Source organism: Syngnathoides biaculeatus, chromosome 4 (assembly GCF_019802595.1).
Source record: "Syngnathoides biaculeatus isolate LvHL_M chromosome 4, ASM1980259v1, whole genome shotgun sequence".
In the NCBI taxonomy this organism is placed as follows: domain Eukaryota; kingdom Metazoa; phylum Chordata; class Actinopteri; order Syngnathiformes; family Syngnathidae; genus Syngnathoides; species Syngnathoides biaculeatus.
This window is the reverse complement of record NC_084643.1, coordinates 20,944,581-20,968,017: the sequence shown is the minus strand read 5'-3', so window position 1 is coordinate 20,968,017 and position 23,437 is coordinate 20,944,581. Positions and strand designations below refer to the sequence as shown.

At 43.1% G+C, this 23,437-nt stretch overlaps 2 protein-coding genes across 7 annotated transcripts; one reads left to right on the top strand and one right to left on the bottom strand.

Moving 5' to 3' along the window:
- Positions 1 to 8,472: 8,472 nt before the first annotated feature.
- Positions 8,473 to 18,350, bottom strand: LOC133499288 (zinc finger protein OZF-like). Of its 3 annotated transcripts, none has more exons than XM_061817151.1 (2): positions 17,197 to 18,350; positions 8,473 to 10,192 (listed from the first exon to the last, which is right to left on the bottom strand). In XM_061817151.1, exons 1-2 carry the CDS (start codon positions 17,207 to 17,209, stop codon positions 8,805 to 8,807), a joined length of 1,401 nt encoding a protein of 466 aa, XP_061673135.1. In that variant the 5' UTR covers positions 17,210 to 18,350; the 3' UTR covers positions 8,473 to 8,804. The 3 variants fall into 3 exon arrangements, with proteins under 3 accessions (XP_061673135.1, XP_061673137.1, XP_061673136.1); XM_061817153.1 differs by having other exon boundaries at positions 17,190 to 18,349; XM_061817152.1 differs by lacking the exon at positions 17,197 to 18,350 and adding an exon at positions 11,621 to 11,874.
- Positions 16,978 to 23,437, top strand: LOC133499292 (gastrula zinc finger protein XlCGF8.2DB-like). Of its 4 annotated transcripts, none has more exons than XM_061817160.1 (4): positions 17,019 to 17,096; positions 19,532 to 19,635; positions 19,808 to 19,925; positions 22,030 to 23,436. In XM_061817160.1, exons 2-4 carry the CDS (start codon positions 19,567 to 19,569, stop codon positions 23,079 to 23,081), a joined length of 1,239 nt encoding a protein of 412 aa, XP_061673144.1. In that variant the 5' UTR covers positions 17,019 to 17,096; positions 19,532 to 19,566; the 3' UTR covers positions 23,082 to 23,436. The 4 variants fall into 4 exon arrangements, with proteins under 4 accessions (XP_061673140.1, XP_061673144.1, XP_061673141.1 ...); XM_061817158.1 differs by lacking the exons at positions 17,019 to 17,096; positions 19,532 to 19,635 and adding exons at positions 20,642 to 20,702; positions 20,783 to 21,469 and having other exon boundaries at positions 19,801 to 19,925; positions 22,030 to 23,437; XM_061817156.1 differs by lacking the exon at positions 19,532 to 19,635 and having other exon boundaries at positions 16,978 to 17,096; positions 22,030 to 23,435.

The following is a 23,437-nucleotide window of genomic DNA, read 5'->3' as shown; positions in this document are numbered from 1 at the left end:
ACGCTACATTGAGCAACATATTTAGCATCGACAGGCACGTCACCGAGGAAAAAAAAACGAGGTGCGTTCAATGACCCCCACGAAGCCTTGAAAACAAAGCTATTCAGCTCTCAAAAATTCAAAATAACCTCACAAAGTGAAACTAAGACAAGCGATGTAAGCAGAAGAGGGGAAAAAGTAAGAGTTGTCGTCCAGACTCACGCAAAGTTCTCCAACTGGAATTGCGCATGGTGTAACTTCCTTTGCGTCACTTCTTTCCAAAAAACTAGACCGCGCACAGGCCCCTTCCACGTGGTATTTCGGCTTGAACTTCCGGTAAGAGCAAAACATTGCTTTGGTTACATTTCCCTTTGACATCCTTACAATTGTACATCGTGAAACATCCATCCGTCCAGCCATTTTCTTTGCCGCTTATCCTCACGAGTGTCGCGGAGAGTGGTGGAGCCTATCCCAACTGTCAACTGGCAGGAGGCGGGTATAGCTAGGTTTCCGATGACGTCAACACAGTTCCAGGAGTCCCTTGTCCGCCTTTTGAGTGTCTGAAGCAACTTAGCGTCTATGTCAACAAAGCAAGCAAGCCCCTTTTCGTCCGATAATATGGGCCACACATGCCTTGTTTGGGGCTGTACTAACCGCGCTGAATCTGGGCAAACAAAGAGGTAGTATTTCAATATTCCAAAGGTCGTTGTCAACCACAGAAGTAAAACCAAGCGACTGTCGACAGAAAGACGGAACCTATGGTTGCCGAGGATCAACCAAGCAGGATTTCTTCCTAATCCAACAAAGAGACACTATAAAGTTTACTGGGATAATTTCGTAACACGTAAATCTTTCAATTAAATACTTGAGGCAACAAGGAATGAATAAATTATGTGTTCCACACAATTGTATGACAGAGAATTATTATAAAGACTTTAAAAAACGAAGAACCAGTAAGACCTTTCTTCTATAACGGTCTTGCTATCCCTTAATTTTACTGAAGCCTCGACTGCAAAAAGAAGGGCAGTCACGTGCGAACACACTTCTCCAAGACTGGCCATACAAGTACAATGACCGGAGAGAACGCAGCCATCTTTTTGGGATATGATCCAGGGACGTAGTAGTGGATCGCTAGACCTCTGAGAATGTCTTACTCGAGCCGCCATTACACACTGATTACCGATCACCCGTTGCCGTACATCTTGAACCCACCCACTTACAAAGTCATTGTAGGCTTGTAGAGTCTTTAGTTCATCAAGGGTATATGTGCTCTCAGAATTCACGAGATAATTAAAGATATCAGATATGTAATGTCAGGGTAGCCTTCCGCATCGTCACTGCAGTCGCTTGCTTGAAATTCATATGGATCTTTGCCCCCGATGTCCTTCAATTTCTCCAAGTATCTAGCTCTGCTTAAAGCATCAAACGTGTTTTTGTCTGCTACGTTTGCTTTAAGCGACGTCAGAAATTTGACACTAAACGGAAAAATTAACGCAAGAAAAAACTTCACCAGTCACCTATGTTCTCTGAACTCTAAGACACACAGTATGGCATCCGTCGCAAGGCAGGATGGGTAATTGGAAATCTATTCATACCCTGAACTGGTTTCCAGCCCATCGCAGGGCACATAGAGACAAACAGCGGCACTCACAATCACACCAATGGGCAATTTAGAGTGTCCAATTAATGTTGCATGTTATTGGAATGTGGGAGGAAACCGGAGTGCCTGGAGAAACTCTACGCAGGGAGGGCCAGGATTGAACCCGGGACCTCAGAACCATGAGGCCAACACTTTACCAGCTGAGTCACCGTGCCCCCATCGTGAAACATAATAACATCAAATTTAGTTGGAATGCATTAGGTTTAGCTTTTTTTGTGTCAATATGGTTAATTCATGTTTTGCTGTTGGCTGTCAAAACCGTGCAGGTGGTCGCAAAGAAGTACGTAACTTTTCACCGGTAAGTGTGTTTCAGTTTAACCTTCATTTGGCCGGAGGCTTGAACTTGAAGCTTGGTAACATTACTTATCCTGAAATTTATGAATGACTGCTTTTTATTGTTAGCCCCAGCTTTATTTTTAGCCGCACTGTAACTAGTAACAGTTAGTGAATCGGGCTAATGAATTGATGTATGCAACATTGCTACAGAAATGATATCTTGAAACTTTTTTACTCCAGAATACCATGAGATACGCATCGTAGGCAATGGGTTGTTTTCACTGATGTCGCATTTTTTGCTGAATTACCCATACACCACTGCGCGCCGCCATTTAACCTCCCTACTTAATGCCTACCAGTGTGGCAGCCTTCGGAATGCTCTCCGTTACTGTTTGTGTTTTTGTGTTTCACGGGTGTCTCAGGACTCAAGTACACAAGAGAGGACTTGCTAACCATTAGATAACCTTCTTCTGACTTTTTTTCGACAACTCTCGTCAATTCGCTGAAGCTTTTTTCAGCGTTGGTCGTCGGTGCACTCTTCAAAGCCTCGCGACGAAGAGGCTTGGGATCTGGGATACAAGTCCACCTTCGAAATCATCGACATCATCCAACTCTTCTGACAATCCATCTTGCGAACCTACACTCCCTCGCCAATGCATAGGTTTCCGATTACCCATCATGCCTTGCGACCGATGCTATACTGTGTGTCTTACAGTTCAGAGAATATAGGTGAATGGTGAAGCGTTAAGTTTTTTCCATCGTTAATTTTTCCATTTGGTGTAAAGGTTATGACATCGTTTAAAGCAAATGCAAACGTAGCAGACAAAAACACGTTTGATGCTTTAAGCAGAGCCAGATACTTGGAGAAATTGAAGGACATCGGCGGGAAAGATCCATATGAATTTCAAGCAAGCGACTGGAGTGATCATGTGGGAGGCTAGCCTGACATTACATATCCGATATCGTTAATTATCTCGTGAATTCTGTGAGCGCATATACCCTTGATGAACTAAAGGCTTACAAGTCTTGACAATTCTACAATGACTTTGTAAGTGGGCGGGTTCAAGATGTACAGCAACGGGTGATCGGTAATCAGTGTGTAATGGCGGCTCGAGTAAGACATTCTCAGAGGTCTAGCGATCCACTACTACGTCCCTGGATCATATCCCAAAAAGATGACTGCGTTCTCTCCAGTCATTGTACTTGTATGGCCGGTCTTGGAGAAGTGTGTTCACACGTGGCTGACCTTTTTGCAGTCGAGGCTTCAGTAAAATTATGGGATAGCAAGACAGTTATAGAAGAGAGGTCTTACTAGTTACCGCCCTCTGCAGTTACAAATTTAAGTCAATTTTCCCTATAAACATTCTAAAATAGATGTTGCAATGAAAAATGCATATAACATTATTCACTGTCTATACGAAAAAATAAATATGAGCGGAGAGCACACCATCCATGCGCAAAGTTGGGGAAGTGTCATTCGACATCCAAGTGATTGCCATATTGGCTGCATCTCCTGTCCGTGACGTCACCCCCGGACATTCGCCATTGACAACACGCTGTGGCCCCTACTGCGGGAGACAAACACGCCCCTTCTGACACGGAAGCTCTTTTCGAAGAAGACAACATCACACAACCAAGTGAAGTTCCCGGGGCAATATTACCCTATTGTTTCGAGCCATATTCGGAGGATATGCTGTTAGAGTTATCGTTAATATATTTATTATGGACTTGCAACAAAGCCAAAGTATCATCCTTGGTTCAAAGAGGCTTGTTCACAGGACAAGCTCCTACACACAGATGGAACAGTATCTTCCTACAAGTGGCCAAGGACAACTCCATCATAACCAAAGAATGTGCTGAATCATCATCGTTCAATGTGCCACATCATCATCCGAGAATGCACCTGTGTTCATTTCATCTGCTCACCCCTCCTTTTGACCTTGTCTGTTTTCTAATTTAGAAAAAAAAAAAAAAGTACGTGAGAGGCTGGTTCAGAACGTGTTTGGAGACTGTAACTGGGCTGTCTCTCATGTCCTCCTGATCAGAAGAAAGACGACTTCTTGTCTGTTTACTGCAAACCAAGCAACTAAAGGGTTTTTCTTCAGTGTGTGTTCTTGTGTGTAGATTCAAGTCGTACTTATTACAAAAGCTTTTTCCACATACGAAGCAACTAAAAGGTTTTTCTCCTGTATGTGTCCACATGTGTGCTGTCAAACCGTGTTTATGTGAAAAGCATTTTCTACAAACTGAGCATATGAACGGTTTTTCTCCCGTGTGTCTTCTCATATGTATATTCAAACTGTGCTTGTAAGAAAAACTGTTACCACAAACTGAGCAACTAAATGGTTTTTCTCCTGTGTGTGTGTCTGCATGTGTGATTTCAAACCGGGCATATAATAAAAGCTTTTATCACAAACTGGGCAACTGAAAGGTTTTTCACCCGTGTGTGTGCAACTAAGGAGACTTTCTGGGCAAATTTATCACCACAAATTGAGCAACTGAAAGGTTTTTCTCCAGTGTGTCTTCTCATGTGCACATTCATATTTCCTTTCCGAGAAAAGCTCTCACCACAAATGGAGTAGACAAAGGCTTTTTCTCCCGTGTGTGTCTACCTGTGTACTTTTAAACTGTGCTCATCATAAAAAAAATTTTATCACAAACCTAGCAAGTAAAATGGTTTTCTCTTGTGTGTCTTCTCATGTGTAAATTTAAACTCTGCTTGTGAGAAAAACTGTCACCACAAGCTGAGCAGCTAAAAGGCTTTTCTTCCATATGTGTCAGCATGTGCGATTTCAAACCATGCTTATAAGAAAGGCTTTTCCCACAAACAGAGCAAGTGAAAGGTTTTTCTCCAGTGTGTGTTGCTGTGTGTGCCACCAAAGATGCCTTCTGAGCAAACTCATCACCACAAATTGAGCAACTGAACGGTTTTCTCCAGTGTGACTTCTCATGTGTACGTTCATATTACCTTTCCTCGAAAAACTTTTACGGCAAACTGTGCACTGAAAGGGTTTTTATCCTGTGTGTGTTTGCATGTGCTCAGTCAAACTTCTCTCATAAGGAAACATTTTACCGCAAACACAGCAACTAAAAAGTTCTTTCCATGCTCGATGTCTCCTGCGTGTTTGAGAAGTGTTCTCGTTGTTCAGACTCGTTTCCTTTCCAGAGCATTTGAAGTCACCTTCACAGTCTGTATGGCTCATATAATCCGTGTCATTACACTGTGAGAGTGGAGTCGAGAGGTTGTGATGCCCTCCGCGGTGGTCTCCACTTGGACTGTGACGATGAAGCTGTGACAACTCGGGTGCTTTGTCTTCCTCATTTTCAGTCTTCATGACAACAACAGCAGTCGGTGCCAATTTGCTGATGTTAGTCTCCTCTTCTTCCTCTTTGATGTAGGTGTGCTGTTCACCTTCCTCTTCCTCTTTAACAAGAGGGTGCTGCTCCCTCTCAGAACTGGAAAGACCCGTCATCAGCTGCTGGACACCTGCAGGACACACAGCAAAAACACCACAAGCACATCTTAGATTAGACAGGATTATGATGAATGCACAAAGAAAATGCAATTTAACCATTCTTACTTTTTTTAAAAGTATTCTGAGCTTTGTGTTGGGAACTTTCCAAACAAAAGTCTCATTTCTTAGCATAACCAATACCAATGTTTTTTGCTGTGCATATTAAAAAATGGTAATGAGTCTCTTGTTAAGCTCCAAGCGATCTCATTGCAACAAACTTTATTCATAACCCTAAGATGTTGATCAAGGAGAATCTAAGCTCTGCTTTGACTGAAATTTATTTGATTCTCCAGAGACAGGGGCCAGTGTGTAAAAGGTTTACAAAAAAAAAAAAAAATTCAATTACACTTGCTGCGATTACACACAGAGAGATCACACAGTTCAAAAATAGCTCGGACTTTACACAACAGAAGCTCAAGGAGCTAAAATTAGAGTAAATAATGCTACACTTTAATCAAACATGATGTCAACAACAGCGGCATTGAAAATCTTCAGAATGGAACAGAAAACCATACAAGAGACCATGATGGACATTAATCTAGAAGTTGGCGTGACAATCTCATTTCGTCGGGGATTCCAGAAATAGCACTGGAAAGCCCAAAGGCACAGATTGAAAAATTCATGACGTCCACACTCAAGATACAAAAAGACACAGTCGACAAGATTAGCATTCACTATGTTCATCGATTAAGAGGACCCTGTGCAGGACACCAGGCATGTCCCATCATCGTTAATTTTGAACACTGCCAACAACAAAAAAATTTTCACAAACACAAAAGACTGTGACCACAAAGGGACATATCTTGGAATGAACAACCAACTCCCCAAGGGAATCAACAAGAGGGGTGAAATCCTGTACACATTGAGTGGATCGCAAGAAGCTTTGCTGCTTGAAAAGTACAACTTGGTGTTTAAAAAAAAAAGTCTGGCCACCTGCTATATATTCTCTACATCTAAACCAACTCCTCAGAAAAGCATCAAATCTCTGCGGTCCATTTCATGGGACTGTTATTGTTCATCATCAGTGCCACATCCCTCCCAACACGTCGAATTCTGCCTGTGTGTGTTCTGGCTCAAATGCTTGAACATTGTACGTTGTTATTTTTATTTTGTTTGCTCAATGGTCGGTATAGTTTAACATGGAGCATCAACTCGCTTTGATACTCGCTTTGCTATCTCTCATAACACAACACTTCCCGCTGGTCCCTTGAGAGAGGCTTCCTGCTTGGGGTAGAAAAAAAAAAAAAGAAAAAAAAGTCAGGCCACCCCGGCTGTATATTCTCTACATCTAAACCAACTCCTCACAAAGGCATCAAACAAATCTCCACGGTCCATATAATGGAATTATTGTTCGTACCTAGTGCCACGCCCCCTCTCCAACAAGTCAACTGGCGGTTGTGTGTATTCTGGCTCAAGCGCCCAGGCTTGAACATTGTACGTTTTCCTACTTTTGTTTTGTTTGTTCGTAATTATTTTTTTTCACAAAAATCGGCCACAAAATGCCAGATAGTGGACGTTCTCTGTTCGGTGAAATGTATCCACGAGCAATGGTGGTCAGGACAGGAAGCATTGCAGGCCTGGCAAACGCTGATTGGCTGCCAGTTTTCCAGCCGCGCTCAGTGGAATGTCTGAGCGAGAGATGAATTTTGATAATACTTTTCCAATTTAGAGATGTTTCTTGGTGAAATGTGCAGATAACTATTAGCATTAAATGAAACACTGAACCCTCATCTACTAATTTTTAATGTGTGCTCCCATTCCTATTAGTTTCGACAAAGTCTTCCTTTAACTATTGTATAAATCCTGTTCTTTTTGTTATCACGACGTCCAATTTACATTTTGCCTTTCGGAATTGCTTTCAGAGTTCATCTTTTCCATCACTGTATGAATGTGTGTGGGTGATTGTACACCTTCATCTTCATCGTACCTATAAAGGTGTAGATAATCTATCTACGTAATTGTGGTAATAATGTTTAACACTGGCGCTGAATGACAAATCAGCATTATCATCACTGCGGCATTTTACGTTTGATCCAACATCTTGCTCCTAGTTGTGTAAAAGGACAGAAACTTTATCTTCTAATCGTCCTTAGTTGTGGCTATCTTGATGAGAATCCCTTGAGGAAATGTGCAATGTCATACTGCATACCCTACCTTGTACTTACTCGATGCAGTTCCTGAAAACCAGCACTACAACAAGGCGCAATTATTAGATTACCAACATACATCAAATGATTAAGATGATTTCCCACCACACTTTCAGTGCTACACCCGTGTCATTCTTTAGGCAGACCATCCTCATACAGGGTAAAAAGCAGAAGAGACAATAATTGTCTTAGCCCGTTGGTGAAGGAAATGGTGCTGACATGGTTTTGCTCCACCGAACTTGCCTTGCCTGGTGTTAGGACTATCCATTTTCTGTACCACTATTACTCCTCATTCCAAATTCTTAATAAATATGGTGGCACACTACAGTATTGCACGTTCATGAACATAGTGCTAATATTAATTCGGTCAGGTGCTTTTGCAGAATCTAAAAAAAAAATCAAATACACTTGTATGGAGTCTTGTACTTTTAGAGACAAGTTATTTTCACGCATCACAGGTGAGTACAACGTTTATTTTTTGAGTCTTGATTGAGTGCTATGAATACTTGTCGAGAGCAACCTTTAATTTATTTATTAACGCAATAGTATTCAACGTGCAAGACTTGTGACGTGACAACGAACGCACCATGAATGTGGACGACGATGGGAGACGAGAGAATGGCGTCCTGCTGTTGTCGTTCCTTCTCGTCTTTTCTTCGCTATACCTCCCCTCGTATGACGCCATGCTTCTTTTACGCCGCTACTAGTCGCTGCTTTTGCAGCTTTGTCTTAGTATTCTTATAGCGGCTCAAAAAATTACGAACTGCCCCTTTTTTTTGTCATGGTTGAGGAGTTCCCGCCTTTTTCTTCTTCGACCTTCTTTTATAGCAGTCAGGACAAACTTGCCGCCATCTTGCGGCGCTATTGAAGACTACCCTAAAAGAGATTTGAAGTAGAGATGAATGCGGTTAGAATGTGGTTCGTTTACTGAAAAAAAAAGGTGAAAACAAGTTTTAACTGATAATACCTTTATAATAACCATCGTGGCAAATGAAAACCTCACAATAATTATCACCAAAAGGATAAAAGGTTAGAAAAATGTTATATTACATAATTTTTCAAGCATTATTATCATCCTCTCCATTACGTCTGCTTTATATTTGTCTCTCAGTAACCTTAATAAAAATTCAAATGGCTACATATAAGAAAAATGGGTTTCTTATAAAGGCTTCAGTGCAATTGCACAGGAAAACGTTTATTCTCTGGCTTTTGAGACCAAGTGAGTAATCAAAACGTTTTTCTCTTGTGCGTGTTCTCATGTCTATTCATGTCAGACTTACTACAAAAGCTTTTATCACAATGTGAGCAAAGGAAAGGTTTTTCTCCTGAGTGTGTTCTCATATGCCTAATCATGTTTTGCTTCACAGTGAATCTTTTACAACACACTAAGCAACTAAAAGGTTTTTCACCTGTGTGTGTTCTTGTGTGTATGTTCAAATCATACTTATTGGAAAAGCTTTTATCACAAACTGAGCAACTAAAGGGTTTTTCACCTGTGTGTGTCTGCATGTGTGATTTCAAACCGTGCTTGTAAGAAAAGGTTTCGCCACAAACTGAGCAAGTGAAAGGCTTTTCTCCTGTGTGTGTTCTCATATGTTGAATCATATTTTGCTTGTGAGTGAATCTTTTACCACAAACTGAGCAACTAAAAAGTTTTTCTCCTGTGTGTGTTCTCATATGAACATTCAAACTGTGCTTATGAGAAAAACACTCACCACAAATGGAGCAACTGAAGGGTTTTTCTCCTGTGTGTGTTCTGATGTGTTTAACCATAACAGACTTTTTAAGAAACCTTTTGCCACAAACTGAACAAATAAAAGGCTTTTCCCCTGTGTGTGTTTTCATGTGTGCATTCACATTGTACTCATAAGAAAACTTTTCACCACAAACTGAACACGTGAAAGGTTTTTCTCCCGTGTGTGTTGCTGTATGTGCGATCAGATTGACCTTGCGAGCAAATGTATTACCACACAATGTGCAACTAAAAGGGTTTTCACCTGTGTGTTTTCTCATGTGTACGTTCATATTTCCTTTTCGAGCAAAACTTTCACCACAAACTGAGCAGGTAAAGGGTTTTTCTCCAGTGTGCGTCTGCATGTGTTCATTCAAAGTACTCTCATATGCAAATGTTTTACTACAAACTGAGCATTTCAAATGTTCTTTACGTGTGAGACATCTAAATGTTTGATAAGTTTTCTTGTCAAGCGTTGTCTGCTTTTTGGAATATTTCAATCCTTTGTTGTCATCTTCACGGCCTACTTGGGTCCTCAAAGACACTTTGGTGTCTTCGCTATGTGAAAGTGGCACTAAGAGGTGATTAGCTGGCACGCCTCTATTGTGGTCTTCAGTTAGACTGTGATAATAAAGCTGAGACCATTCAGGTGCTTTGTCCTCATCATCTTCACTTTTCACAACAACTACAGTCAGTGGAAACTCGCTGATATCAACCTCCTCCTCTTCTTCTTTAAGGTGGCGGCCTGGTTGCTCCTCCTCTTCTTCTTTTCTGGAGGATGCCTGTGGACACTTCAGCTCCAAACAGGACATCCTCCACTCTGGGTGAACTGCATCTTCTTGGTGGATAATTGATTGCTCCATGTCTGCAGGACACGTGCAACCTGAAGAAATCAAATATTATACATAAAATTTTAATGTGTTGGGTGTCGCAAATGTGTGGGCAAAGAGGCTGGTGATGGAAATGTGGTGTTATTTCAACTGTTTATTACGCACATATTTCTTTTAATTTGTACCTATAAAAAATATGTGCAAATTACCATAAAGAATTGCAAAAATACATTTGAAGAAAGAAAATTGGTCATACAATGCTACCGGGGTGCAAAAACATCACAATGTGCACAGATTGAGTGTGGGGAAGTGCAGCTTGCTGGGCGGTAATGTTTAATTCTCTGTACATCCTTCAGATCTCATGTTTGTTTTCTTTAATAGCTATTTATTAAAGACAAGGTTTATGCCGTGAAACCAGCGACATTCAATTAGATTTAAGAAGAAATCGGAGGATATTTTATTGCATTTACAAATTAAACATTCCTGAATGATTGGAAATAGTGAAAACCATCTTGAATATTTGCGAAGCCAGAATACTAAATGGATAGACGAGGAGATAAAGTTTTCTCTTATGTCGTACAATGACAGCTATTCTTAAAGTGTGGTACGAGTACAACTATGAGTGGTATGGAGGATGTCTCTGGTGATTTGCAAAGAATCACTGAATTAAGTACAACTAAAATGTGCAACATTTAAACCATGAATTAAAAACAAACATTACAATAGAGCTTGGAGCTATGGAAAATGTTATTAAAACTTTTTATTTGAATCTACTTCTGGACGTTTAAAAAAAACGTTTTCTTTGAAGTTCATTTTTTACTTTACCTTCATCTTAATTTAACCTAATTACAGTAAATCTGCTTTTAAATAATAAAATTCCAGCCTCTGCATATTTTCCAAATGTATTTTAATGTTGACCATCATGGTGGCGGTTAGAGAGGTAAATATTTCTGAGGTTGTAAGTGGTGTTAAATGTTTCCAAACCATCAATCTAAAATGTAATGTTACTCTCTTCCATTTACTGTAACACTTTACAATTGTATGCTGATGAACAGCTACATCATCGTCAGAGTGTGAGTAATTTTTTAGGACACGCTGGAATAACCAGAAGTCGCGTCGATGTTAATGTTTCCAGATGGAGATCTCGTGAGCGTTTGTTTTTAATCACACTGCCACGGTTCATCTAATCATTTCAATGTGTAAATGTGTCACACAATTTATATGCATCGAGACTGCCAATTTAATTTTCCCCACAACCCATTTGGCCCGCTCGAGGGACGACAAATTATTTAAAAAAAAAAAAAGAAAAAAAATCTGAGCACGCGTCACGTGACGTTCAAATCGACTGCCATCAATATGTTTTGAGGTCGTAAAACAATTACTGTGGGGAAAGTAAGCTTATTGCATCGCAAACCAGTTCTAAATATCGTAACATTAACCAATTTTGTGCGGATTGCATCTCGCTTCGACAGAGAACACACCTCCAATGGGTAGCTCTGTATGAATGTTGCAAACAGCGTCCAGATGTCGTCCCTCGGCCTCCTCTCTTGCTCGACAAGGTTGCCCCAAGGGTGAAGTCTTCTCGCTTTAGCTGATGTTAATAATATTCATATATTGCAGTTAATTCCATTCATTTCAAATCTCTCGACAGGTGGCTGTTTTCTCTTTGGAACCACAACGTCAACGTCTTCTGACATCCAACAATCTGCGCCCTTTTCTTCTTTGGTGGTGCTTTTACGGCAGCTCCATTGCCGTAAAATGTACGCATGCGTAATATGGATTGTTGTCAAAATACTTCCGTATTCGTTTTTTAGTAATCACAACTTGAGTGAAGAGTGAAGTCGAGTCGAGGGAGGGAAATAATGTTAAAGGAGTTGGTTAGGGAGCGACTTATTGCGGCCACTGACGAAATATTCTGTTTGAAAGAACGATATTATCGTACCAGGAGCAACTTTGTCGAGCTAGAGAGGAGAACGAGCAGCACAAATTGCAACTCGAAGCTGTTTGCGAGACTCAAGTTGTCATACACAACGAAGGTCTGTTCACGTATTCACTCATGATTACTTACTAACAATAATCCTTACTTATATTCACTTACTTATTACGTAGCACTTTAGGTGGTAAAATATTACATCCAAAAAATGAGTGTTTCCCCAGTCTTTATTGTTGCGTTGAAATAAACCTCAAAGACAACCACCCAAAACATGTCCCACAAAAAAAGCACATCCATCTATTTTCTGAGCCGCTTATCCTCACAAGTTTCGCGGGCATGGTGGAGCCTATTTCAGCTAGTTCTGGACAAGAGGCACCTGAACTGGTCACCAGCCAATCGCAGGGCACAGAAGCAAACAATCACGCGCATTACATCCACACCTATGAACAATTCAGAATCTTTAATTAACCGATCATGCATGTTTTGAGGATGTGAGCGGAAACCTGAGCAACCGGAGAAAACTCACGCATGCACAGGGAGAACACACAAATTTCACTCAGCCGAGGTTGGATTTGAACCCTGGTCCTCAGAGCTGTGAGGCACACGTGCTAACCAGTCGACTACTGTGCCCCCAAAGTACACGCAAGAATGGATCACGGCCAAGAGGGGCGTGGCCTGGCCACCTCTTTGGGTGGTCTCATCTCTGACACCTGTCAACGGTCACAGCTTGTTTTCCAAGTTTGCCTCCTTGCCATCAGACCTCGCTTCATGTTTTTAGATTTTGCTTATAGCCTAGTGTTGTTGTGCCTCTACCTTCTCGGACTGCTTACACCATGTATGACCTCAGCTTTGAATAAAACTATGCCTAACATCATGCCCTCGTCTCGGAGTCCTGCATTTGGGTCCAGCCCCGCACCGTTGGTTCATGACACAACGAACTGGCCATTACAAGACCCAGCAGGAAAGACGTGTCGTCGTCGGGCACATCGCCAGGCACATCACCAGGCACGCCGCCTGTCTGAGGACTAACCTCCTTTTCATGTGAGCTCCGTTATGTCGTCCTTGCCTACCTTGTCACCCCCACCAGCCATGAGTCATGATTACGTGCCAACCAATACCCGTTCTCCACCGCATTTGGACTCAGATTTTTCGGACTATGAGGAGGACCTGAATTTGTATGACCAGCTGCCTGACTTTGATTCGGACAATGACTTTGAATTTCCTTTCCCTGTGATCAATGCCAGTCTGTTTGTGTTGCCACCTGACTCTTCCAACCCCTGTCTGCCTTCGTCTCGTGCCTCCCGTTGCTCATCGACCAAGCCACAGTCAAATTCTGACCCCACCTCGCCAGCGGTCGAACCAAAGCAGATCCTCACCCACTCCGGGCCGACGAACAAGCTACAGCGGCATTCTTCTTCCGCTCCAGCGGCGACCAAGCCGGCGGACCCGGAGCTGATGGCGAAACTTCCAGCCCTGAAGGAGGAGGGGTCTGCAACTCCCGAGGTGCAGCGACTTAAGAATCACAAGGGTTTCTATCGTGAAATGCGGGCGGAAATGGAGTGGCAGAGTGCCGAACTTGGGGTCCTCACGGCCCAGGTTCGGCGGGAATTAGATTACCGACTGAGCCAAGCCCATGTTGTACTAGCGACTGATCTGCTACCAAGCCATGCAGACTTCGTGGTAGCCACAGACTCGCTGCTGACCCACTCTCATGCCGCAGTAGCAACCGACCCACTACCGGGCCACGCCCACGTTGCAGCAGCCACAGACTCGCTGCTGACCCAAGCTCAAGTCGTGGTGGCGACAGATTTCCTGGTGGACTACTCTCACGTCGCAGTAGCAACTGACCCCCTACCGAGCCAAGTCCATGTCACCGTAGCAACCAACCCGCTACCAAACCAAGCCCACATCACGTTGGCAACTTACCCGCTGCCACTCCACATCCACGTCGCATTGGCGACAGACTGCCCGGCGAACCCCGGCAACGCCGCGGGAGCCACTTATCCGCTACCGAGCCAAGCCCACATTGGGGTGGAAACTGACCCGTTGCCATGCTACACCCATGTTGCGGTGGCGACAGACTTCCAGGTGAACCACGCTCCTGTGTTGGCGGTGGCAACTCCTCGACCACCCTACACTCCAGTCCCGGTTATGGTGACCGGTTCACGGCCTCCTCATATCCTGGTGCCGGGGGAGATGACTCCTCGGCCGCCTCACATTCCCGTACCGGCAACAACGACCCCTCAACCGTCTCACGATGCTGTGCCGTCCGCGACAGGAATGCGACCGCCGCATGTCACTGTCTCCACAACGACTGAATCACGGCCACTCCACGTTCCTGTCTTAACGGCGACCAGTCCACGGCCGCTTCACGTCCCTGTCCCGGTGGCAACGACGATCCGTCCTCGGCCGCCTCACGTATCGGTCCCGGCGGCGACGACTCCTCAGCCGCCCCACATTCCTGTCTTGATGGTGACCGGTACACCGTTGTCTCACGTCCCTGTCTCACCAGCAACCCATCCATGGCCACCTCCGTTCCTTTCTCGACGACAGCAGTTATACAACCGCCTCCCGCTCCTGTCTAAATGGTGATTGGCCCACGACAGCCTCAGGCTCCTGTTTCGACGGCGACTGGCTCGCGGCCGCCTTCCACTCCTGTCTTGACGGAGACCGAGCTGGTGCCGATCCACGTCCACACCTTGACGGCGACTGAACCTTCTTTGCTTATAGCCTAGCATTGTTGTGCCTCTGCCTTCTCAGACTGCTTACACCGTGTATGACCTCAGCTTTGAATAAAACTACGCCTAACATCATGCCCTCGTCTCGGAGTCCTCCATTTGGGTCCAGTCCCACACCGTTGGTTCATGACACACGCAGTACACTGAAATAATTATGTTCTCGTCTTTACTCACGAGTAAAATTGGGCCAGTTTAGCACCAGGCTATTACTCTGTCTAGTGGACGAGCACTTGTTGTAGTTGGCATAGATATCTGAACATTGATTATTTGTATCAAAGAAATCATGCTTTTCAGACTATTGAAGTGAAGTTAGATTATTCCCATGACACACTGTGGTGGAGAATAACTAATGAAAACAAACGCCCAAAGGTACCAAATTAATTGAATAACTATCAGCCTGCGAAACTTCTATTCACAGAATTAAATCCATCCATCCATCCATTTTCTTTGCCGCTTATACTCACAAAGGTTGCGGGAGTGCTGGAGCCTATCCCAGCTGTCTACGGGTAGGATGCATGGTACACCCTGAACTGGTTGCCAGCCAATCACAGGGCACATTGAGACAAATCGCACTCACAATCACACCAAGGGTAAATTTAGTGTCCAATTCATTTTGTATGTTTTGGGGATGTGCGAGGAAACCAGAGTGCCCGGAGAGAGCCCACGCAGGCACAGGGAGAACATACAAACTCCACACAGGCTGGTCCGGGATTGAACCTGGGACCTCAGAGCTGTGAGGCCAACGCTTTACCAGCTGCTCCACTGTGCCACCGCAGAATTAAATATTTCAATAAAATGATTTTGGCGGTACGATGGACCAGCTGTAAAGCATTGGCCTCGCAGTTCTGAGTACCAGGGTTCAATCCCGGCCCTGCTTGTGTGAAGTTTGCATGTTCTCCCCATGCCTGTGTGGGGTTTTCTCCGAACACTCTGATTTCCCACGACAACCCAAAAACACGCAACAGTAATTGGACACCGTAAATTGCCCCTCGGTGTGATTGTGAGTGCGTCTGCTGAGAGTTTCCATGTGCCCTGCGATTGGGTGGCAACCAGTTCAGGGTGTACCCCGCCTCCTGCCCGATGACAGCTGGCATAGGCTCCAGCATTCCCGCGACCCTTGTGAGGATAAGCGGCTAAGAAAATGGCTCTATGGATATTGTAATTTGGATGATAAAAGAGTAGCACTGTGAATGACTGGTTAGAGGTTCATTCTCACAGTTCTGAGGACCGGGGTTCAATCTCGGCCCCGCCTATGTGGAGTTTGCATGTTCTCCCCGTGCCTGCGTGGGTTTACTCCAGGCACTCCAGTTTCCTCCCTCTTAATGAAATAAATGATCAAATAGAAGCCTTTTTAACATATTTATTTAATTGACCTATTTTTTCTGCTGCTTGTAGACAAACCTCTTTTGCACAGTAACATATTTTGCAAAAACCATGTGAGGTCAGTCGAAACGATAGCTACGGTTATGCTGTACCTCCTCAACAAAGGGTGCGACCAATTCATGTGGTTGTGCGACCAAATGAAATAGTGGGTCACACCTAGTGAAAAAGTTAGCGTTGAGCCATGAGCTAATAAACTCAAACTCACCTTCTGAAAAAAAAATTACAGTATTACAAGAGATCCAATATTTTTTTCACAGCAATTATTTGGGACTTGACCTTCTGAAAAGTATTTCTATGTGTTTATTGAATCTGTATAATATGACTAATATGAGTTTCACTTTTTGTATTCAACTACTTAATGAAATATTTTTTTTTCTAGGATAATCAAATGTGTAGTATCAAGATAGATCCATAGCGCTGATTTTAATAGTTTGACCTACACTGTGTTTGTGTGCCAGAGCGCTCCCATGTTAGAATGGAAGAGCAGGAGGTAGACGTCAGAGATTTGCCACTGAACGTCGTCGTCGTGAAGAGTGAAGACGATGAAGATGCACCAACCAAGTCATCACAGCTTCATCGGCAAAGCCCACACGGAGACCACCGTGGAGAACCACCAGTCGATAACTTCTTAGCTCCGTTATCACATAGCAATGACACGGGAGAACTTTTGACAAGGGACACAGTGTCATGATCCTGGATTCCAGCCAGGGCTGGGCGTGGCCAGCTAGTCTGAAGGTGCACACCTGCGCCTCATGACCTTTGATTAAGACCCAGTACATATAGGACCCGGGGGACGACAGAGACTCTGCTAGATCGTTGCCTCTCATGCCTCGTTCCCGCACTACCGTACTCCTGACGTCTACCTCCCGTGTACCGACCAACGCCTGTCTCCCGACCTATCCCGTAAGCCTGCCGTTACTGATCTTGCTGCGTGTTTGGACTGACTCCCTGGTAACCGACATTGGAACGAATAAAGGCTTATTCCGCACTGCTTACCTCTCACCTGAGTCGTGCATTTGGGTCCACCCCCGGGTCTCGTCCGTGACACATAGATTGCACAGGTGACTTTGAATGCTTTCAAAAAGAGACAACTGCCATGCGTCAAAAACGTTTCAACTGTTTGTTTTGTGGAGAGCGATTTGCATCAAAGTCAAATATGATGACACACATGAGAACGCACATGGGGGGGAAACCCTTTTGTTGCTTTGTCTGCGGTGACGCGTTCGCACGCAAAGTGTCTTTGATTGCGCACACAACCATGCACACTGGAGAGAAACCTTTCAATTGCCTAACTTGTGGTGGAAGGTTTTTTTTTATAAGCAGACTTTGAATGCACACATGCAGAGGCACACAGGAGAAAAACATTTTCGTTGTTCAATTTGTGGTGAGCTCTTCGCACGAAAAGAAAATATGATCACATATATGAGAAGACACACGGGAGAAAATCCCTTTTGTTGTTCAATTTGCAATGAAAGATTCACTCAAAAAGCAAGCCTGGTAGCACATGTGAGAACACACACCGGAGAAAACCCTTTCAAGTGCTCCATGTGTGGAGAAAGATTCACTCAAAAGTCAACACTGTTAGCACACATAAGAAAACATACGGGAGAAAAACCTTTCACGTGCTCAGTTTGTGGCAAAAGCTTTTCTCATAAGCACAATTTGACAGCACACATGAGGACCCACCAAAATAGCGCCCAAGTGGTGGGCACGTCTGCCTCCCAGTTCTCAGGTTCAGGGTTTGAATCCTGATTCCAGTGTGTCTAATAATTTCCATCTTCTCCTTCGCTGCTTTATTCCCGGTAATTCAACTTCTTCACTCAGTGAAAAAAGATCTGGACAAGCACTATAAAAAAGACATGCAGACCCATGAAAGAATTTTCCTCTTCAGAAAATGTCTTTGAAACAACAATTAAGCAAATACTTTTTGCTTTTTACTTTTTCATTTCCTTCCTGTGAACATGTTTTCTTTGGTTGACCTATGACAACTGTTGGTTTACGAATGAAATTTCTTTGGTTATTCACCCTACTGCTCACTGGTTATAGGAACAACTTGTACAATTGTCAACATGTCATATTTTGATTTTGACTATGCTCGCAATTCAAAACTCTTGTATCTGCAATGCTGTTTTTCCATTTAAATAACTCCAATTAATCTATTCCAGTTTCCTTAAAAAAATGTAATACGTTTTTCATATCAAAACTATCACTCTATAGTATTGTGTACCTAAAAAAAACTGTCATTAATGTCAATTAAATAGAATGTGAAGAAAAGACATAAATCATTTTGTTTGTTTTAGAATAAACTTCAACTGGGAGTGGGAATAGCTTGAAGCCTCTTTTCTGAAGAACTTTTTACTATCTACCGATTTGCTGTTTGTTGTGAACCGAGTTGAGTTCACTGCCACCACAAAATACTCATATCTCAAATTTTTGCTGGCCCCCAACCCTGCAGTGTATGCTTATCATGCCAAATGTAATTGAGTTTAATTGTGTAAATATATTCCAGTTACTAATGCTAAGAAAAATTTGAAACCGATTGTTTTTTGTTTTTCTTTTTGAAAAAGAAAGCTTTTTAGATTTGCATATGGCCACCTCACGTGATATTCTTCTAATCCGCTCAACACACATATGAGATGGCCAACCATGCTCAGTGAGAAGTAAACTGATGCCTTACAAACCTAGAAGATTTTTATAACTAGCATATTCTCATTACACAACGCACGCCTTCCCCAGCTCGCCCTACATGTTGAGGACAGCCTGTAGTTTTCCTTTGTACGATCTGATCAGGTTATTCACCAAACTTTTGTTGGTATATGGAAGAAAAGCTCATTCCGTAACTTTGCTAGCATCACCGAAATTTGAAGTAAAAGCATCCGACTGTTCCATTATCTAAAGTACAATATACTTCTAAACAGTTTGGAAACTTGTGTAGGATTAAATGGTTCAGGTCCTACCTGGAGGAAAGGAGCTACTTTATAACCATTGGTGCTCAATCTCAACAAATAACGTGTGGGGTCCCACAAGGGTCAGTTCTCGGACCCCTCCTGTTCAGCCTGTATAGAGCTCTTGCACCTGCGTTGTAAAATCACGTGACTTTTGTTTACCTCCCCATATTGCCGGTCTAACAAAGCATTGTTCATCCTTCATCATGCATCGTTTAACAAAGTCACCGTCGCATTTGTCTAAGGAAATCTTACGTGTTTTGTAAAAGGAATGTTAATTAAATTTCAACATTTTCCTAAAGTTCTTATGCTTCTTTACACCAAAACAAAGGAAAGACATGATATTTTGGTTATTTATAGAGTATGTTAAATTTTAATGGTCCGGCCCTCTAGACATCTACCAGGCCGTATGTGGCCAACAATGTGAAATGAGTTTGACACCCCTGGCCGAGCGGGAACGTCGACCTCTCCAACATGGCCACCTCATAGGCACTTTGGTAAGTGGGTGGTTTGTTTTTTTTTTTTTTGTTTTTTTTTTTTAAGCCCATCATACGTCAGAATACGACCGAAGAAGAAATGGCGGAAATCAGGAAAATTGGCCGAGGAGAGACAAAGAGGGAGCTGGATTTTATGTAAGGAAAAAAAAAATCTACATTTGGATACTTTCAGTTTAACAGAATGATGGCGTCGTTCGAGGAGCAACTTTATCGAGCGAGAGAGGAGACTGAGCGACAACGCCGACAGCAGGACGACATTTTTTTGGCACCGATCGTGTTGCACATGCAAGGTATTTTCACAATCCATATTTATTTCTATGCAAGAAAATATATATTAGCGTTTGCATTGGACACACTAAGCGCATTACAGATCTCCGAGTAGACATCTGTCTAAGCACACTCAGGATACTCTCAGAAACAATCTGGCCTTAGCTGACATTGACTGGAAATGATGCTCAAACATCACCTACTATCTGTGTGTGCGGATTCACAAGAAACAGCCAACTCGAGTAATGAAATCAGCGCCGTAAAGCACAGAAGGCATCAAGCAGGGATGAGTTGTTGTTGTTGAGCTGTTGGAGTTTTTAAAGTCAGCTGTTTTTCTACATTTGATGGACTACATCTTAGCAACGTCATTGACAATGAGTGCTTGCATGATGATTTCAATGAAAGGCTTTAAATGGAAAAGTTCTCCAGAACTTTCTTCCTAAAAATAGGAAACAATGTTTTAAGGGCACTTACATTTTTGTATGTGTTTTAAGTAAAATATAAAAGGAAGGGAGGGGCTCAGGTCAAAGCCACAACAAAGAAACTTGACGCAACACTCAAAGAGGGTAAAATATTTCACGAGTATTTGAATAGGATGATGGTTTTGCTCCAAGTGTAAGAGTAAGTGATGTTATGGCAGTGTTTTTACCATACACCAACAACAACAGATGACAACAGATGGAAAATTTACATGACAGCTCAGCAAATATAAAGGCTGCAGAGGATTCTCTGTGTCCAGGGTGAGCTGGAGAGGTTGTGCAGTGAGAAAAGCCTGCAGACACAGCTCAGGAACTTTGAAGGTCGACACAGGGTGATGGAGGTGCTACAAGACAGTAAGCAGACCAAGGTGCAAAACCTCAAGATGAAGCAGTTTGTGCAGGAATCGATCCTATTGCTGAGGAGGAGGTGCGCTGGCTCATAGACTCCATGGCACAGGGGTAGGACGCGGTATACGCTGGAAGGATGGAACTGCAACGGTTCTACAACAGGATTCAGTGATGCAGACGCTAAAGAAACCTCACAGAACCATTACGTTGTTCAACCTTCCCCACAATGGCATCGCTCAAGAGCCACCAGCTGGAGAGCTGCTAGGACGTAGCGAGGATAGCTGTGGACAAGAAAACAAGTGTTTCTTAACAAGAAGGCAAAAATAAAAGGCTAACTTGATAAAATAGAATGTGAATTTTAAAAAAGCAATACAAGAGCTACCACAGATGTTGGCACATGCCATGACAAGATAATAAAAAATGGACAACTTAACAAACAAATCATGAGGCGCACCTGTATTTGACAAGTGGCTGGAGGGAAATGATTGGTTGAGACAAGCAGCATGGACAGATGGAGACCAAAACATGACAAAGGACACAGGAAAACAAGACAGCACATTGAACAAATTTCAATCAAATAAAAACAAAAGGCAAAAACACAAACAGTTGACTGATTGACAATGTCATTTCCAGCATGCACCCACATGCCATCATGTAACATCCATCCATGTTCTCAGCCGCTTATCCTCACAAGGGTCGTGAGAGTGCTGGAGCCAATCCCAGCTGTCAACGGGCAGGAGGTAGGATACACCCCGAACTGGTTGCCAGCTAATCGCAGGCCACATTGAGACAAACAGCCCCACTCACAATCACACCTAGGGGCAATTTAGAGTGTCCAATTAATTTTGCATGTTTTTGGGATGTGGGAGGAAACCAGAGTGCCCGGAGAGAACCCATGCAGGCACGGGGAGAACATACAAACTACACACAGGCGGGGCCAGGATTTTAACCTTGGTTCTCAGAACTGTGTGGCCAATGCTCTTGCCAGTTGTGCCACCATGCCGCCATGTCTTGCAGTCATTGAGCTTTCATTGGAATATATACAGGAAAATCATCAACAGTTACAAGTGAAGTCTTTGGTTATTGTCAAGTCAAGTTTCAGGTCATCAAAAGAGTGATGCAAGAGTCACAAGACTTTAATCCAGCATCTTTGGTGTTGGGGTGAGCCACCGGCTTCATGATTGTCACTTGAAAGTGAACGACAGCACGTTAGGAAGTGACTTAACCGTGTAGCGTTTTTATAAGATTTGTGTGGAGATGTTGTATTTAGATGTGTGTTTTGTGACTCATGTCCCCGTAGACATCCATCAGCTGATTGGTCACCAAGAGGAACTTTCCCCTCAGCCACTGCAGGCAGGGAGCTCCTGTCTGGAGCAGGAGTGTCCACAGGACCCCCACATTAAAGAGGAAGAGGAGGAGGTGGATGTCAGCGAGTTGCCACTAAACATCGTGGTTGTGAAGAGTGAGGACGACGAAGACGAAGGACCTGTGTCAAAACAAATTTACAATCACAGTCCAAGTGGAAACCACAGTGGAGAACTACCAGCGGACAAGCTCTCCACTCGACTGTCACACAGTGAGGACACACCTGTGGGAACCGGCGCAGACTGCGTAGGTGACGACAAACGCTTCAAATGGTCTGAAAAGGAGATGGCTGACGTGAGACGTCACACACTGGAAGACCATTTTACCTGCCCCGTTTGTGGCAAAAGCTTTACAAAGGCATATAGGAACAGACATATGAGAACACACACGCGAGAAAAAACGTTTCGTTGTTCAGTTTGCAGTGAAATATTTGCAGAAAAGGTCTCGTTGATTGTACACAAAGTGACACACACAGTTGAAAATCCTTTCACTTGCTCAATTTGCGGCAAAGTGTACTATATAAAAGACCATTTGAGTAGACACATGAGAACGCACACGGGAGAAAAACCTTTCACTTGCTCTATTTGCGGGGAAAAATTTGCTCACAAGATCTCTTTGGTTGCACATACAGCGACACACACGGGAGAAAAACCTTTCACGTGCTCCGTTTGTGGTGAAAGCTTTTCTTATAAGCACTGTGTGACGAGACACATGAGAACACACACGGGGGAAAAGCCCTTCAGTTGCTCAGTTTGTGATGAAAGCTTTACTTACAAGGAGACTTTAAATTCACACATGCAGACGCACACGGGAGAAAAACTTTTCACATGCTCAGTTTGTGGTAAAAACTTTTGTTATAAGAATGGTTTAAAATCACACATGCTGACACATGCAGTAAAAAAACCTTTCACATGCTCACTTTGTGGTAAGAGCTTTGCTTATAAGAGTACGTTGAAATCACATGTAAGGAAACACAATGGAGAATGAATGTTTTGGCGGGGTGGAGTGAGTGAGTGGATTGAGGAGGAGGCGCCAGGATGTTTTGACTGTATGCTTGTTCCACACACCTCTGACCGTTTCCTCAAATAATAAATGTAAAAATTATCAGCTTGACTTGTTTCTTTCATGCTGTCGACTTCCAATCCATCTAAGAAAACTGTTAATAACAAAAGAAGAAGAAACAAAATAGTCTGGCTTCCCATTGGTGTGAAATGTATTGACAAGAAGCATCATCAGACTACATTTTTCCTGTTTTAGATTAATTAGGATGACCAAAATTTTTTCCATTTCCTAAATGGCAGTTCATAAAGTGCCAATGTGATGATATGATGCAGGCTTTCTGA